The sequence below is a fragment of the Lampetra planeri genome, unplaced genomic scaffold (assembly GCF_965212315.1).
Source record: "Lampetra planeri unplaced genomic scaffold, kcLamPlan1.2.h2 scaffold_1133, whole genome shotgun sequence".
NCBI classification, from domain to species: Eukaryota; Metazoa; Chordata; class Hyperoartia; order Petromyzontiformes; family Petromyzontidae; genus Lampetra; species Lampetra planeri.
In genome coordinates, this window is record NW_027613844.1 from 15123 (window position 1) to 31025 (window position 15903).

Below are 15903 nucleotides of genomic sequence, written 5' to 3' on the forward strand. Positions count from 1 at the left end.
CCTTGCTCATTATGCGCAGCTACATATTCAAGTGATGTGAGAAACATGGTAAAAAAGATTTTTATTTTTTTCTACCAGTCCTTTTATTGAGGATAAAACCTCATTCCTCCACTAGGGGGCAGGAGAGAAACACTGAAAAGACCTGAGAACAAAAATTACCTTTTGTTAATGTAAGCTTTTAGTTTGTTCTCATACATTTAACGAGAAGTACCTCTGACATTTAAAGGCATTTCCTACAGAATACACATGGTCTGTTTACCTTACTAATCTATGTTAATATCAGTGTGTTCTCTGTGCCCATATGTTTAATTGAGTTGTCATTGTGGAATAAGCAAAAGTCTGAAGTGTATCATATTCCATTCTGTTGTGTAAAAGTGAGGCTGGTTAGTGGAAAATAGTTTTCCACTAGTCTTTCCCAATGTGCAAGTTTATGAGCAACATTAAATTAAACACTCATGTCTATTCTTTTCATAATTTCATGTTTTCGTTTTGTAATTTCCCTGCCTCTGTTGTGTTTGTGTCTAATATATCACTGTTCATATTTATCAAGCTTTGCAACTTCAGTATTGTCAATAGATCCTTCCTTTTTATGTGTGTGTGGGGGGGCGATTTTTATAGCATGTTCAGTATTTGAGTTATCACTTCTTAATAACTGGCCAGTGTGTCCCTCCCCTTTTTTTCTCTCTGTCTGGATGTGTTTGCTGATTCTGATCTCGCAGGTTAAGCATCTCCTATATTTAAAGTGATCCAAGGATTTAGGGTGTGCGTGTTTGCCTCTGAGGAATAGAGGTATCCCAGAGACCTTGTAAAAGAAGTGGATGGAGCCTCCATCATAACACTCATGTTTACGGTGTATGTCTGTGTGGATGGTGGAGCTGATCGACTGACAGACTTGTGACTAGCACAATAGAGACTTCCTACTTACAAGGTGACCCAAGTTTGAAGAAGAGAGTAATACCTGCCTTCAGTCACTGTAAACACTCCTGTTAACTGCTTGGCATGGGGCTGTTGAACCTGAATCACCTTGGCTGTGTATTATTTTTATACAAGGCACAGTTATGCTAACAATGCTAACTAGTTGCCAGTCAAACTGCAGGTAACCTTAGTTAGCTGAGCATCTCCCAAAGACTGAAAGGATCAGGACACAATGGGGCAGTCAATGCAAAAAAACCGCCTCATTTTTATATTTACTTTTTCTCTGATAGTTCTGGTTTGTAATAGTTTGTTGCATTGCAAACGACATCAAACTTGTGACGAATAGGGGCATTTCGATATTGCATAGTACTGTATGTGGGCAGCCAGGAGAGTTGCCCCTGCTGGCCACTGCGCATACTGCAGCCACACGTCTGCATTGGCTCAGGCTGACTGCTGCGGAGGCTCCGTCCACTTTGACGAGTGTGTGGGGAAACTACTGGTTGAACGGCCATACCAAGCGTAGCCTGCGTGTCAGTGCAGTCGACTTACAGCTGGCTGTGAGGAGAACTGACGCTATTCTATTTTGTTGTCACCGCGATACATTTTCCTACACCTTTTTTATTTTTTAAGAAAACTTTCTATACTCGGTAGCGTAACAACGGGGAGATCCGGTGTCAATCCTCTGCGGGGTTTTTTTTTATGAAAGGGGGGTTCTAGAAGACTAAAGTTGGAGGCTGGGCCTTTAGCTTTTTGACTGTCGCTTGAGAGGAGAGGAAAAAAAGCTGGTCTTTTTTGTTGTTAAAACTCGATAAATGCTACTAACGAAGATGGACCTGTTGAACTACCAGTATCTGGACAAAATGAACAACAACATTGGCATTCTCTGCTATGAAGGTAACACGGCTGGATTGTGAACGGTATTAAAAAAACAAAACAACAAAAAAAAAACTTGTAAGTGACTGATGCCGTTACGGTGCGAGTCAAGTTAGCGACTTGGCCGCACATAGTTAGCTAACGTCTTCTTAACTATTAGAAACGTAGAAACGTACTGTGTATGAGATACATATAAGTACACGTCAAACTACTCTAACTGTGTAACTTAAACATTGAGTTGACGTATAATTCTCAGCGGGCGTCAACCTTTAGCACCGTTCGGTTAACATTAGCTTCGGCTTCGACTGCTGCCTTTCGAGTTATCGACTGATTCTTCCAATTTCGACCAGTTTATTAACTGTGGTCAAGGCTGAGCAATGTTTTAGTTGTTAGTGTGTAATGTTTGGGTTCGTAACTTGTCCGAGTGACTTGCGTTTAATTCGATTCTGATCAAATTGTAAGGATGGACACAGCTGTAGTATTGAATGTATAAGTCGCTCTTTCGAGTATGACTGCTTCTGTCTCCTCTCCCAACATGTGTGTTATGTCATGAATGCTCGCAGCAGCGGCTTCATGCTTTCGCAAAGCTGCAGACAATGTCGTCTCCCTGTTCCGCACTTAGTCCTCTGATCTAAACCTAAATAATATAATCCAGTGTTCGGTTTCATCCAGTGTCCCCTCCCATGTTCTCCATGGAGCACCACCACACTGTAGATAGTTGAAAGTTGCCTATGTGCAGTTGATGTTTTCGATTTGTAAATTTGTACACTTTCAGATTATTTAGATTATATTATGCAAAAAGTAATTGCTTCATTCACATATGTATGCCTAATGACGTTTGTTTGGCTCGCTTTATTTGCATCATAATTCATGGTCTCCTCTCACTACATTCTACAAATTAGATGTATAATACAGTCGGGTTAGGGTTAGTAATACATTTATGTAGCAGTTGTCTATTAAAGGGCATCTCTTTTCATGCAGACTTGTAATGAAATTGTATAGACTTGAAGTTCATCACATCATCACACTTCCAGGGATGAACTGCTGCTTTGAGCCTGACTTAATTGAAGTTTTGTTAGCAGCAGGAACTAGATGGAGAAGTAACATCCTTGTTCTTCTGTGATGGTGGCCCTGACAGAACTGTGCTATATGTGCAACAGTTGTTGGGTACTATAAGTCTCATGTGCGAACTGTTAGTGTATGGGTATGTTGTTGAATCCAATCTCAGGCTTCAGTACCAATTCAGTGAAGAAAATTATATGAGTGAATAGGGGAGGAGACTACTGTTCATGGTATTTTTATACTTTTGCCTTTTGCTGTGTCGTTTGCTAAGATTTAACACTGTGTTGTATAAGATGTTTGTACAAGCAATTGATCTTCTGAGTTGTTTGCCTTCTGGGATAAAATCAGACTGTCTCATGATAAGAAAGGAAAGACGCAAGGAAGAAGATGTCTGTAACAAGAATGGAAGAAAAACTGTCATGTTCCAACATGTTGAGATGGAGCTTGGTGATGCTGTGTTGTTGGTTACATGAGTAGACATTCTTAATCACACACATCTTTAAATACAGATGTGCATATATAATTGAAGTTCCTTTTTAAGCACTTACACCGTTGTCATCACTATGCAAATGGATGAGTACGTCAGATTTACTTGTCTTTTTAGTTGTTTGTTTCACATGAATGTGATAAATCGCGTCCTGTATGACTTAAGAAGGGTAGACTGAATAGTATACCATAACCCAGAAACCCACTACTGTTGTGCAAATAACCTGTTTTTAAAGTAATAGTTGCAGAGTACAAAATATCCAAGTGAATTGTTTTTAAAAATGTTGATTGTATTATAACTTTTTCAAACATTAACCATCAGCCCCTTAACCTTCAGTTTCAGTGCAGATAGTTGAATTTTCCAAACAGGCATGCTTGAAATAGCACATCCAGCTTTGTAACTGTGGCTTACTGAAAAGATAATATCCAAGTGTTCAGATAAGCGTTCATATGACATAACTGTTCTTATTTGGAGCATAGGAAGATGTTTCACGTGCTTATTAACAGCAATTTGCCAAAATGGGGACTGTTGTGCCTGAAACGAAAAAAAAATAATAATAATTACTTGCTGAAGACATTTAATAATTTTCAGTTCATTTCCTTTCCCTAAAAAGTGTTAATTGTGTTGTTGGAAAATATTGTTTAGTGAACTGCGTGATTCTTTTCAGCCTTTTGAAAGATATGTATTAGTGTCCTGCAGTGTTTTGCTGATGTTGCTGTTTGCTGGTTCAGCTGTCAGTTTTACTCTCTTTCTCTATGGGAAGCTGCTATGAGTTTTAGTCTGAACAGTGAGAGGTGCTGAGGAATGCTGACTGTCCTTTTTTCTGCTGTTGAGCAGCAGAGAATTAAAAAGCCTTTTCAAAGCTGCTCTGTCTTTGACCACCTTGTTTTCCTTCCCGCTTAGTGGCAGAGATCAAACCAATCTAACATCCTGTTTAAAAGTTAACCTCACAAAGAGTCAAACCTCTGTCGAAGACTCATCTGTTGATGTCCTTGTGGGTGTTTAAAGAATATAATCTCTCTGGACTTGAAAAATAAAGGCAGCCTTACAGGGCCATGTTCAGGTTACAACAAAACTTGGCCAAAAATAATCTCATTGCTGTTTTTGAGAGAGAGAACAGGACAAGTTTGGACACATCTTTCTAAGTTCCTAGAGGGGAAAAAGAAAGGGGGAAGTGCAGGCAGGGAGAAGACATCTCCATATGTAATCTAATCTCATCTTGATTTCAAACTGTTTGAAGTTCTGTCAAGAGAAATAGGCTTTGATCATGTGGACCTAATGAACTAAGAGTGCAGCAGGGAACGGATCGAGTGGAGTGCTACTTCTGTCTAATAGCCTTCACTGATTGTCTACTGATCTAAAGACAATATGTTGCCACAACATTGCAACAATATACTGAATACATTTGAAGAATCAACATGCTACAAATGAATGGCAAGTTATTACGGACATTTTGTAACATTTTAAGAAACAAACAATTCATTTATTAGTGTTACATGACAAATTCTTTTCTTTACCCATCTCAAACAGTGAATATGTGTAAGTGCAACACCATGAGCACAGCAAAATCACTAAATGCATTAAGCTTTTTCTGTGTAGTAGCTGTGTTGTTACCTGTCTATTTTCCTTTTTCCTATCTGTCTTTTTATCTCTAATATGGAACATTTATGGAACACCGATATGAAACATTTCTAATGAAGCCTTGGATTCTGATCGTGTACTGGGTAAAAGAATTATGCTCCAGGTTAGTAAATCTACATTATGTGGTTGAGGAGTACAGGACAGGGCTTTGGTCAAGTCTGTACCGCCAAATGTGGTCACATAGTCATAGATTCACACCTCGTCGAGTGCCTCACTTCTGAACCTCTATTAACTGTTGTGTCCTGGATGGTGATTGGACAAGCTGGTGTCACAGTCCTGCTTGTTTTATAGTTGTCCATCTACCCTGCCAAAAATATGATGTCATCCCTGTTGCTAAGGTACAAAGACGGACGAGCAGGAACATGCCAGAGAGTGCGAGAAGTGGGTTGGCAGGTGCTGTGTTTGGAAGGCCACATTCAGGCTATACATACATAGAGGGTCATTGGTGGAATATAACTTGGTTTTTAAATGACAAAGTCTGTACAATATGTGTGGGTGGGTGCTGCAGCTGCATGAAATAATGAGTGTAATGAGTCTAGAATAGAATTTCAGAATAGAATTGCGCAGCTTTATAGTATTTGTATGTTTATACAAAATTATCTCAAATGAAGTGGGGACATTTCTTTCATGTCATGAATTACGAGATAATTGTTTTGTTCCATCTTGGGAGTAGTTATGGAGAAAGTTGTGAGTTGATGGGAATTTTAGTCAGGGTTGTCGGTTTTGTTTGGGAAATAGAAGACAGATACATGAATCTGAAGCAGTGGAAATTCCCAGAGCTGAGACAGAGCCAGTGGTAGTTTTCCTGATTCTCTTAAGCACTCAGTCCAACACACTGACGGCTCTGTAGGCTTTCTATACCGGGACGAAAGTGGAAGAAAAGAGTGGGAGACATGGCTCACACCAAATACACACATGCGGAACCCATCCACAAATATTTCTTCCAAAATATTCCTAACCAGATACCCCTACTCATGCCAGTGGTTTTTGGCTCCCTCAGCAAAATCTGAAGTCAACAAAATCCAAAATTTGAACTAAAGCACTCCCTGAGCAGTAAATTCACACCGCATCAAGTACTTGTAGTGGTAAACCTGCTTAAAGTGACATTAAATGTGTTGCCTTCTACTTGAACATACCATGATGGATAAGTATCAGGAATAAAAATAGAAGATGCCTGCTTTCTAAAACCAAATAATTATCTTGACGGTATGATGATATAGTTTCTATTAAGATATTGTCCTTTTGCCATTTAAAATGTGTTCTAAATCTGCCTTCAACCTTTTCTCTTTGCGCTCTTTCTTCAGGGGAAGCAGCTTTGAGGGGAGACCCCAGACTCCAGTCCCTGTCCCTCTCCTCTTCGTCGTCGTCATCCTCCTCCTCCTCTTCATCATCTTCCTCCTCCTCGTCCATCTCCAGTCACAGGACAGGTCCTCCTCCCATCAGTCCCACCAAGAGAAAGCTGAGTGGGGACCAGGTCGACAGTGATATGGATGAGAATGAGCATGTGGCAAAAGTGAGCCGACTGTTTGCAGCACAGCTGTGAGTACACAGAGACACTCTCATTTAGACTTGACCGTCAATAGACACTCATGCATTCTGATAACATCCATTCATTCATCATAGGTGACAGTAAGAGTTAAGGCCCTTCAAGTTTGCATCTTTGTCCTTCTCTTTCTTTGTTTATTTCAAAACAAATCCAGTTTTACACTTGTACATGATAGGGTACCCTTGCCTATTCCCTAGCAGGCCTTCTTAGAAGTCCCAGTTTGGCCTGTGGACTGCTACACCAGGATTAAATGGCTCCACAGTGTTCTGTATATAGCCACAGATCTTTGGAATCTTTGAAACATGGACTGTGCAACAGAGAGATTACTCACATATCCAACTTTCCCACATTCCCACTTCATGGGATTCCAGAGATTCTGGAGCACTGATTGGTAGTGACGGACTGCTGGGGCCGGGGGAGTGGAGTTCTTGCTCTCATTCTCAATTTGACTGAGTCAGTCATGGGACTCCAGACATTGCTATTTATTGCAAAGACATTGGGGGTTGTTGGGTAAAGCTCTGCAGTTTTTTCATGGATATTACTACTTCTCCTGTGCAAAATATAGTTAATCTGCAGAATTAACAGTAGGTCTGAGTATGATATTTGCAGAGTATGAAGGGTGTAGTAATTATATTAGATTCTTAATGGAACATGTGGACATGAATTCAGTGGGCTTACAGTTTACATGCACTTTATGTTTCCATCTTGATACAGCACTGTCACGTTTTCTTTTATATTACATATGCACAAGTGAGCTGTTATAGTGCTGCCTGCTAACATTTTATTTTCAGACATTTTATTGCTCAGAGGAACTGTGAACTAAGTAACATACCACATGTATTGTTATGGGCATGAATAAATTAAAAGTTGCCCAAAGGCACTATTTATTATTTGTGTATTTCTACTTCTTACTAAATCAATATTAAATTGAATCGAAACCTAAATAACCAAAATCGAATCGAATTGTGAGGCTCTTAACAGTAACAGCCCTAAAAGAGATGGCAGTTTGGTCTTCAGTGAGCAGCTTATAGATCAGTCTAGTACTAATATTAGGAGAGGATCCATCCCGCTTTGTCCGAATGATGAGCTTTCAGTCTACACATGACAAGAGGAAAGTATTTCACTTGCCTTATGAGCTGTGTTACAGGTAGGAGCCTCTGTCCCAAGGGCACATGGGAAAGGGTCTGTTCTTCCCCATTCTTGTGACTGCTCGTATAACAAAGGATTAGCTTGTGTGAAGTGACGCTTGTGCAGTGTCATCTTATTTTCTGTCTGTTACAGATGTGTCAGTGAAGGGAGAATGAAAATGATGCAGACTAGTATATTAGTCCTCCTTCCAGCTTGGTGTATTTTTGTCATCTTTTACTGTTTGCATTTAATTTAAGCACTCTGCTTAAATACCTTTGCAAACGTTTCACAAGTTGGACTATCTGTATGTAAAAAGTACAATGGGACTCGTCAAAGTTTTTCTTTTGTTTGATACAGCAGTATTCAGAGAAGCCTTAAATATATGAAATGTATGTTGCTGTTAAATTTGCACAGAACCCTGTTTCCAATAACCCTTCATTTTGACTGTGACCTCAGAGTAATTAGACTCCTTATGCTGTGGCATTAAACTTCACCCAAACAAAGAAATGCTCTGTCACTGTGCTGCAAAGTTAAGTTAGTTTCTGTGCTTTCTAACTCTCAAAGCATTTTTTTTAATCCCTGAAACCTTTTCTCACATCATGGTCCCATGGGTTCTATTTTGGTCACCTTGTCTGAGGTAATTTTCTCCTGCTAAACTGACTTGCTGTAACCTGCAGTCAGTCAGCCTCCCTTAGTTTATCTGTTTAAAACACCTATTCAAAGAACAGTGATTACTCTTAAGTTGAGAATGATGGGTTTACTTAACAGGCATAATAAGCAAAGCACTTGACTGTCAACTTGTCTTCAACATGCACAAGCTTTCTGCTTCAATTAACCATCTGAGTTTTAGCATTAAGTTTAATTTGAATAGACCTTGTCAGTTGTTGTGCTTACAGTTTGCCCGTTTACCTAGACATGTACATTTTTCACTTCTAAAAATGTTTTTAGTTCTATTTGGGTATCCATGCTTGGCTCTATGCATGCACATATACACTTGCGCATTGTGCACGCATACAAACACACAGCTCAACTGTCCAGAGATGGTTATCTGACACCATTATATCTGCTTCTGTGTGTGTATTGTATTTTGTCTGTGCTGATTGCTCCACTGAATGTTCCTGAATGTTAAAAGGCTTTTGTGTTCATTCCCTTTTTTAAAAGCTTCTTCCCATTTCTGCTTCAATGGTAGTTGTTCTGTGCGCTGACAGTGTGAGCTGCTTATATTCAATGAATGGAGACATAGATACCTGACACCCATGACTCAGATTTAGACAAGTTGAAATTAGGAAATCCCTTTGGTAAAGCCTCATGTTGGTATTGCAGAAACTGCGTGAAATAAATAGGCATTTCACAGAGATATGTGGCATAAGACAGTATTAGTACTGAATGTTATCTGTATTAGTCTGCTTTCTCCCATGGTTTTATTTTAACAGGGGGAGAGTTAGTCCTTCAGTAAATGTTTTTCCATTTTATGCTGTAAGCTCAACAATATGAAAAGCAATCAAAAACTTTTTGGCAGAGTAAAATGTGCTTGAAAAGATTGAGTGTAAATAGAGACGGTAAAAGTGGTGAGTATGCAGTGAGTATGTATGTACAAGCATAAGCTTGTATGTTTCCTCCTTTGTGTGTGTGTGTGTGTGTGTGTGTGTGTGGTGTGTGTGTGTGTGTGTGTGTGTGTGTGTGTGTGTGTGTGTGTGTGTGTGTGTGTGTGTGTGTGTGTGTGTGTGTGTGTGTGTGTGTGTGTGTGTGTGTGTGTGTGTGTGTGTGTGTGTGTGTGTGTGTGTGTGTGTGTGTGTGTGGTGAGTCGGCTCCATGTCAGGCGGCAGGGACTACTTTTCTCATCTTGTCTGACGAGTAGGAGGAGTCTCAAACAAAGAAGCCTTATTCTGCCCACTGGAGCCTGCGGGCTGGAAGCTTGCTCCTGCTTGCTCGCCTGCCTGCCACACTGCCGTTGTAGACCTTCCAGCAAAGAAGTGCTTTCTTGCTCAGCTGTTTCATTTGTTCTTGAAAATAAGAGGCAGTGACAGAGCAAGACCTTGTATAGGCCTTTAATTAAAGACTAAAACTAAGTTTACAGCAGTCAGTTCTTCTATGAATCAGTAGCCATTACTTTTATTCATGTTTGAATTTGAATGCACAGTTACTGTATTTGAATGTGATAAAACCTAACTGGTCTTTGTCTTAAGAGATTCTTATCAATGTCCCAAAAGTTTGACTTATGTCAGAGCCCAAGAGAATTATAACTGTAATTTTTCATTATCCAATTCATATATTTGCACCACTGCACCGTTGTGGTTAACATAGTGTTCTACATATTCCGGTTGTTTTGTCTTTACATCTGGTAAATATGTGCCTGCTTTCTTGCAGTATTCCTGCTTGAATGAAAAGCTGCAAAGATGTTCATGTTCTTTGATACAAGAGCTCAGCCAAGTGCTAGTTGTTTGCATGCTTTGTATACATATCCTGGGTAAGCACTGAGTGTTCTTACAGACTTAGTCATTTTGTGGGTTTCTACAGACCCTGCTGAGCTTGGGCATGACTGTAACCTGTGGTGAAGACTTTTTTGTCTTCTCCCTATACCCTAATTCATCCCAGATCTTCTTTTCTCTTGCATACTTTTTGCAGTTCCAAATGCGCCCCCACCCCAGATTTTAGAATTTTTTTTTTCCTGAAGCCATTCAAATACACGATCGCAGTAATGCTCTTAATGATGGCTTGATGACCTGATGTCCTTGGAAGGATTGCTGACTTAATGACAGATCAGCAGATGACAGTTCAACAGATCTGTATTTAGAAGTGGACTCCCTAGTTTTTGAAATAAGGGGTCTTTGATTGAGTGCCCACCATTTACTCACACGTGCCTACCACTAATGCCAGGCTGCATATAACCCAGAGTCCAGTAAATGAGAAACCTGCAGTTAAGTGTAGGTATTGAAGGACCACTTGTTTAATATAACTGCATCGTTGGCAATCATACAATTGTTGTTAAATTCAGTATCAACGTTAATTTTACTTCCACAACTTGTTACTTCCCTTTGCACTGTTAAGAGATATTGTTGTTATATTGTCATTGTTTGTAGAGTGAAAGTGAAAGTAAGAGTGAAATAAAACAGAATGATTAAAGCGATTAGACAGAATGCATAAATAAAACAGAAGTTCGATCCCTGACTTTTCCCCTGTTCCTTTTATCACAAGTCTATATCCTGTCCTGAGTATCAGCACATTTACTTTTTAAAGGCTGTCTCTCTCCCTCCCCATTTAGGTTTTATTGTGCACTTTATCTTTGAGCTGGCACTCCTCTCTTTGCAGTCTGTCTCTTGTTACCACTGCCATACATCTGTCTCCTGTCTATGTCTGGCTGTGCAACCTCTCCATTCTCTTGCCTCTCCACCCAGCATTACTCTTAGGATAATTGAAAGGTAAGCAAGAGAGACAAAGGCATTTGGTGGGCTTTGAATGCCTGATCCCTGGCACGAAATAAAGTCTGTGGTTTGGAGAGCAACCAGGCGAGGAAAAGGTGGGAGTGGCATTGGATTTGACAGCTATGGCATTCATTGTGCCCATTTGTTGATCCTGCTCACTGGCTCCTATGATGGCCCCTCTTGTGTGAGGATATGGGTATGCCTGCTCTTTGGCACTGATCTTAAGTAATACAACTTTTTCAGCTAAACTTAAGACGACAGTGCCGATGTCTGCCTCCTTAGAGCCAGTGGTTATTTTTTTGTGGACATACTTTGCACAGTGTTTTAACATCAGTTTATTACATTGTGATAAAGACTAAAGCAAAAAAGTGATAAACCGTGGAACTTGGTGAGAAGTCAGAAAGGGTTTATAGTGCCACATCACTCCCTTGTAAATGCTCAGGAAGTTTGCAGTTGACTGTGAAAGAAAACACAAAGCAAGGAAAAAGCCTCTTTGCTAATGTAAGCTCTCGGCACAAACGAAGGAAACTAGCGACCTCACTCTTTCTTGTAGTAAAGGCCTGAACCATTCACATTGAGCTCCCTGGCCCCTCTCCTGCTCTCCTTCTCCTTTCCTCTCTGTATTCTGGGGGGACTATTTCTTTGTGGTGGATGGTGCTCTGGGTTCCAGATGCTTGACCCAGCAGTCGGGTTGCCTGGTCACATGGATCTACAACCATTTTGCCTGGACTTGTTTGCATCCAAACAAACATGAAAGGGCTTTGTTCTGCATTTTCACTTTGTGTCTTCTGCACGGTTGGGCAAATGCCTCCGCACTGTCTTGGACTGAATAAGGAGGGGATTGTATGTAGTACTCTGGTGTGAGTTGTGAATGATCTATGTGGGTATGTAGTGAGAAAGACAAGAGGAGATATCAAGAAGCAAGTACAGTGAATCTTGCTCCCTGTAACTGGGCCTCAAATTGTAGGAGGGAAGTTGAGCTACAGGAAGGCTGTAATAGAAAAACACACACACAGACGGGACACACACCACATTTGACGCACTGAGTAAAATAATTGATAGAGTAAGTGCGACAGTATCAGGAATAACCACTGGAACATCAGAAAGGTTTTATTATCAGAGCTGAGTGCTAAAAGAACGGTTTTAAACGGTGACTGTTACTTTAAAGCCTTATCTTTACCACTGCTCTCTAAACACTGAAAACATGAGCACCGACTTTGGAGACAATGGAGGGATTTGTTGTGGGAGTAACTTGTCTTGTATAAGTTAAGGGAATTGACAGCACATTTTAATTCTGATTTTTATTAGTATAGCACCTTTCATAGACACATCAGTGCGTGACAACAAAATGATTAAAAGACATGAAAACAGTAAAACAGTACGTACAAAACAATAAGAAACATGAACATCAACGTGACATTCAGGAGAGTTTGCAGACTTTTAATTTACATATGTAGACTCTGAAGTGGCCATATTGGTTGAAAGCACCATGTTTTGTATCCTGCAGGACTGGTGCATGTCACAAAGGAGGACTGTCTGCTGCATTATGTAAAAGTTGTATGATTCAGCAGTGATTGCTGCTGGCTGCAGGCTCACTAGTGATAACAGATTTGCCGTCTTGAAGAAACCACTTCAGAGCTTTGACCTTTGAGTCTGCATGTTTCCCCATGGAGGAACCAAGTGGATCAATGTTGGATTAAGTCGATAGGAGAGTGTTCGTTACTCTTCCCTACACAAAGTGTTGAGTGTATGTGTTTTTATCTAATCTTATCAAAAGTAATAGCATTTGGAGAAGACTTGTCTGACGTGTGTGTGTGTGTGTGTGTGTGTGTGTGTGTGTGTGTGTGTGTGTGTGTGTGTGTTGATAATAGCACTGCTGGTTCTTCAGTGTCTGACACATAGCCCTGTTTAGAAATCCTCCATTCTTTATCCTCCCTATTTTCTTTGTTGTCTCATTGGCTCTCTCTCAGCTGTCTCATCTTGTTTTTTTCATCTCTTTTCACCATTTTCTGCCTCTTCCCTCCGTTTGCCATCACTTTATCCTCAGTACCTACAGTTTTGGTCTCATCGCTCACCCCTCAGGGTCTAAATTTCATTTTGAATTTCCCTTTTAAAAAATGTTCATGAACAAATAACACAACCTTTATGTGGAACCATGTCATACCTGTAAATCTTAATCTCATCTAATAATGTACAGGAGCATTGAAAACCAATGTGTCCCTATCTCATCTCTCTCTGTTTCCTAGGAAACCTAATGGAGACTTCCGCAGCTCTCCTGTGTGTAAAGACCAGAGACGGAGCCCCGTTGAGCGTGTCGTGATGCCCGGTGCTCTGGGAGTTCATAGCAGCCACCTGTACAGCCACGCCCACCACCACCACCACCACCACCATCACCACCACCTGGCCAGCTTAGCCGGCATGGACCAGCCCCTGGCGCTCACCAAAAACAACATGCTGGAGTCTGCCCGCAGCAGCACAGCAGCCATGACGGTTCCACACACAGTCAGCGCTGTGGAGCGGCAGCAGGTACGTATACGTGTCACATGTCATGTGACAACAAAAAGACCCATCACTGTTGTTTTTTTGGACGCCCTGAAAACTATAACAAATCAAAACATCAACAACCTTGAGAAGAACTGGGTAGAAAGGGGTGAGGACATTAAGAACTGCAATGACACCAGATGGATGTAGCCATAGTTCCTGTGGATGAGGGAGACAAACACGACGACTGTAGCATGTCAAAGGCTTGCTGTTGTCTGACGCAGACAGTCAACAACAGCAGCGATGAGTGTTAACTCTGTCTGTGAGTAGTAGTAGTAGGCACATTTCTGGAAAGGTTCGCCATGGATCGGACACAGAAGCATGAATTGGGCTTCGCTATTGTCATACCTGCTCCTGAAACATCCGTTTCTGTTGTGAACTAAAGCTTGTTCCTTTTTCTGATGATTCTCAGATGCTGAATTTCTTTGTCTTTGTTGCTTTCAGAATCGTCCCTCGGTGATCACATGCGCCCCGGCCAACAACCGTAACTGCAACCTGTCTCACTGTCCTGTTTCCCACAACGGCTGCTCCGGCCTCACTAACTACAGGAGAGTCAATAGTGAGTACTAGTACTAGTGTTACTGCCAGTACTCACTAGAAGACTCAAATCCAGTTCTCTGTGTGGTTGACGCTGGAGTTTAAAAGTTATTCAAGAAGAAATTAAATATGACCTGACCAAACCCTCTTCTTCTTTCTGTCGTTAGCCAACACCTCTTGTGACCCGGTGATCGAGGGAGCACTTCCGTCGTAGCCTCGGGAAGAACTACAAAGAGCCCGAGCCTGCAGCCACCAACTCGGTGTCCATCACGGGCTCCGTCGACGACCACTTTGCCAAGGCGCTCGGTGAGACTTGGCTGCAGATCAAAAACAAGGGGAGTCCGCCGTCATCCAGCAGCAGCCCAAACTCCTCCCCCGACAGTCACATGATCAACCACAACCACTCCCCCTCTGTCGTCTCCTGAAGGGGGAGGGGTTCCAAGGAGGACTCCGACGGCCACGTTGTCCCGTTTGTCTGCTCCAACATCCCGGAGGAAACGCCTGCTGGTCTGCTCCAACTCCCTCAGCTTCTCCTGCCCTCTTTGCACTCCAGGGTCAACCAAGCAATAACACCAGGGACGTTTTCCTCCCGCGCTGTTGGTCTGATGACGCCGGATAAGAGTCACCCATGACAGGAGCAACACGCTGCTCCCTCCAATTACCCATCATCCCCTGCCCGAGCAAAGAGTGTGTAGTTATATGTACATATAGAAGGAGAGGGAAGGCGTTGTCTCTTTTTCTTTTCTTTTTTTCTTTGTTTTGTTTCTTTAACAGTAGTTTTGTGTTCCGATATGCCCCAGAACCCACCTGACTCTGCTACTACCAAAGAAACCTCACGCTCTGGTGTTTGTCTCCGAACGCCGTCGATGGACGGCGCTGACTTCTCAACTCTACCTTGGTGTATTTTCACACTAACACAGACAGTATTTATTGAACGCATTTCTGACAAAGTCACATCCACACCACTGGCGTGAACCTATGAAAAGGTAGAGCTTAAATCTGGGTGCAGAACTGTGACATGTCAATAGACACGCTGAGAGAAGGTGGATGACAAATGTCGGAGCTGGTGAAGAAAACACGTAGCACCCAAACTATCGCTGCAGCAGTCGACTCGTGTTCCTCCCCACAGGAACTCGGTCCACAGGTCGCCGGGCGTGCTGCAGCGGAGCGCTCTGTTGTTTGGGTGAAGATGTAAATAGACCGACTGACCGACTGGGAGGCAGCAGGCGTCCGTTACCATGGTTACTAATGAAAGCGCTGGCCCAGCTGCCACAGATGTACCGCGGTGGAGTCCGAAAAATAGGATGAAGGAAGCTGCAGCGTGTCCCTTCCTCATCCACACCAGTGTGTGGTACGTCGGGGCGTAAGCGCCCACCTCGAATATCTGACAAACACAAACGACTGAACGTGTGCAAACGACGCCAGCGTTTCTCTTTCCAGACTCAGGCGGCTTCTGGCATCAGCTCCCCGATGTCGGCGGACACAGACTGAACTTCTGCGGTCGGAAAAACGCGTCTGTTTTGTCGAGATCCCACAGATGTCGTAGTAACTTGTCCAACATGACCTTCACCCTCCTCTTCCTCCCTCTCCAACACACTGTGGTTTGGTATTTGGAGCGTAACTAATTCTTTTACACATGCATGCTTCCTCGTTTTTGTTTTATTATAATAGCTGGTATCTATTAGTGTTTTTAAGCATTTCAACTTTTCTATTAGCCTCTTCAATGGGATGTTAGTTGATCCTTTGTGTCA

The 15903-nt window shown here is 41.9% G+C and overlaps 1 protein-coding gene across 1 annotated transcript; it reads left to right on the forward strand.

Moving 5' to 3' along the window:
* Nucleotides 1-1727: 1727 nt before the first annotated feature.
* Nucleotides 1728-14577, forward strand: LOC144738705 (transcription cofactor vestigial-like protein 4). The gene is given in 6 exon segments (XM_078621697.1): nt 1728-1809; nt 6283-6517; nt 13321-13600; nt 14060-14174; nt 14320-14348; nt 14350-14577. Coding segments are annotated over 6 exon segments (969 nt in total).
* Nucleotides 14578-15903: the final 1326 nt, after the last annotated feature.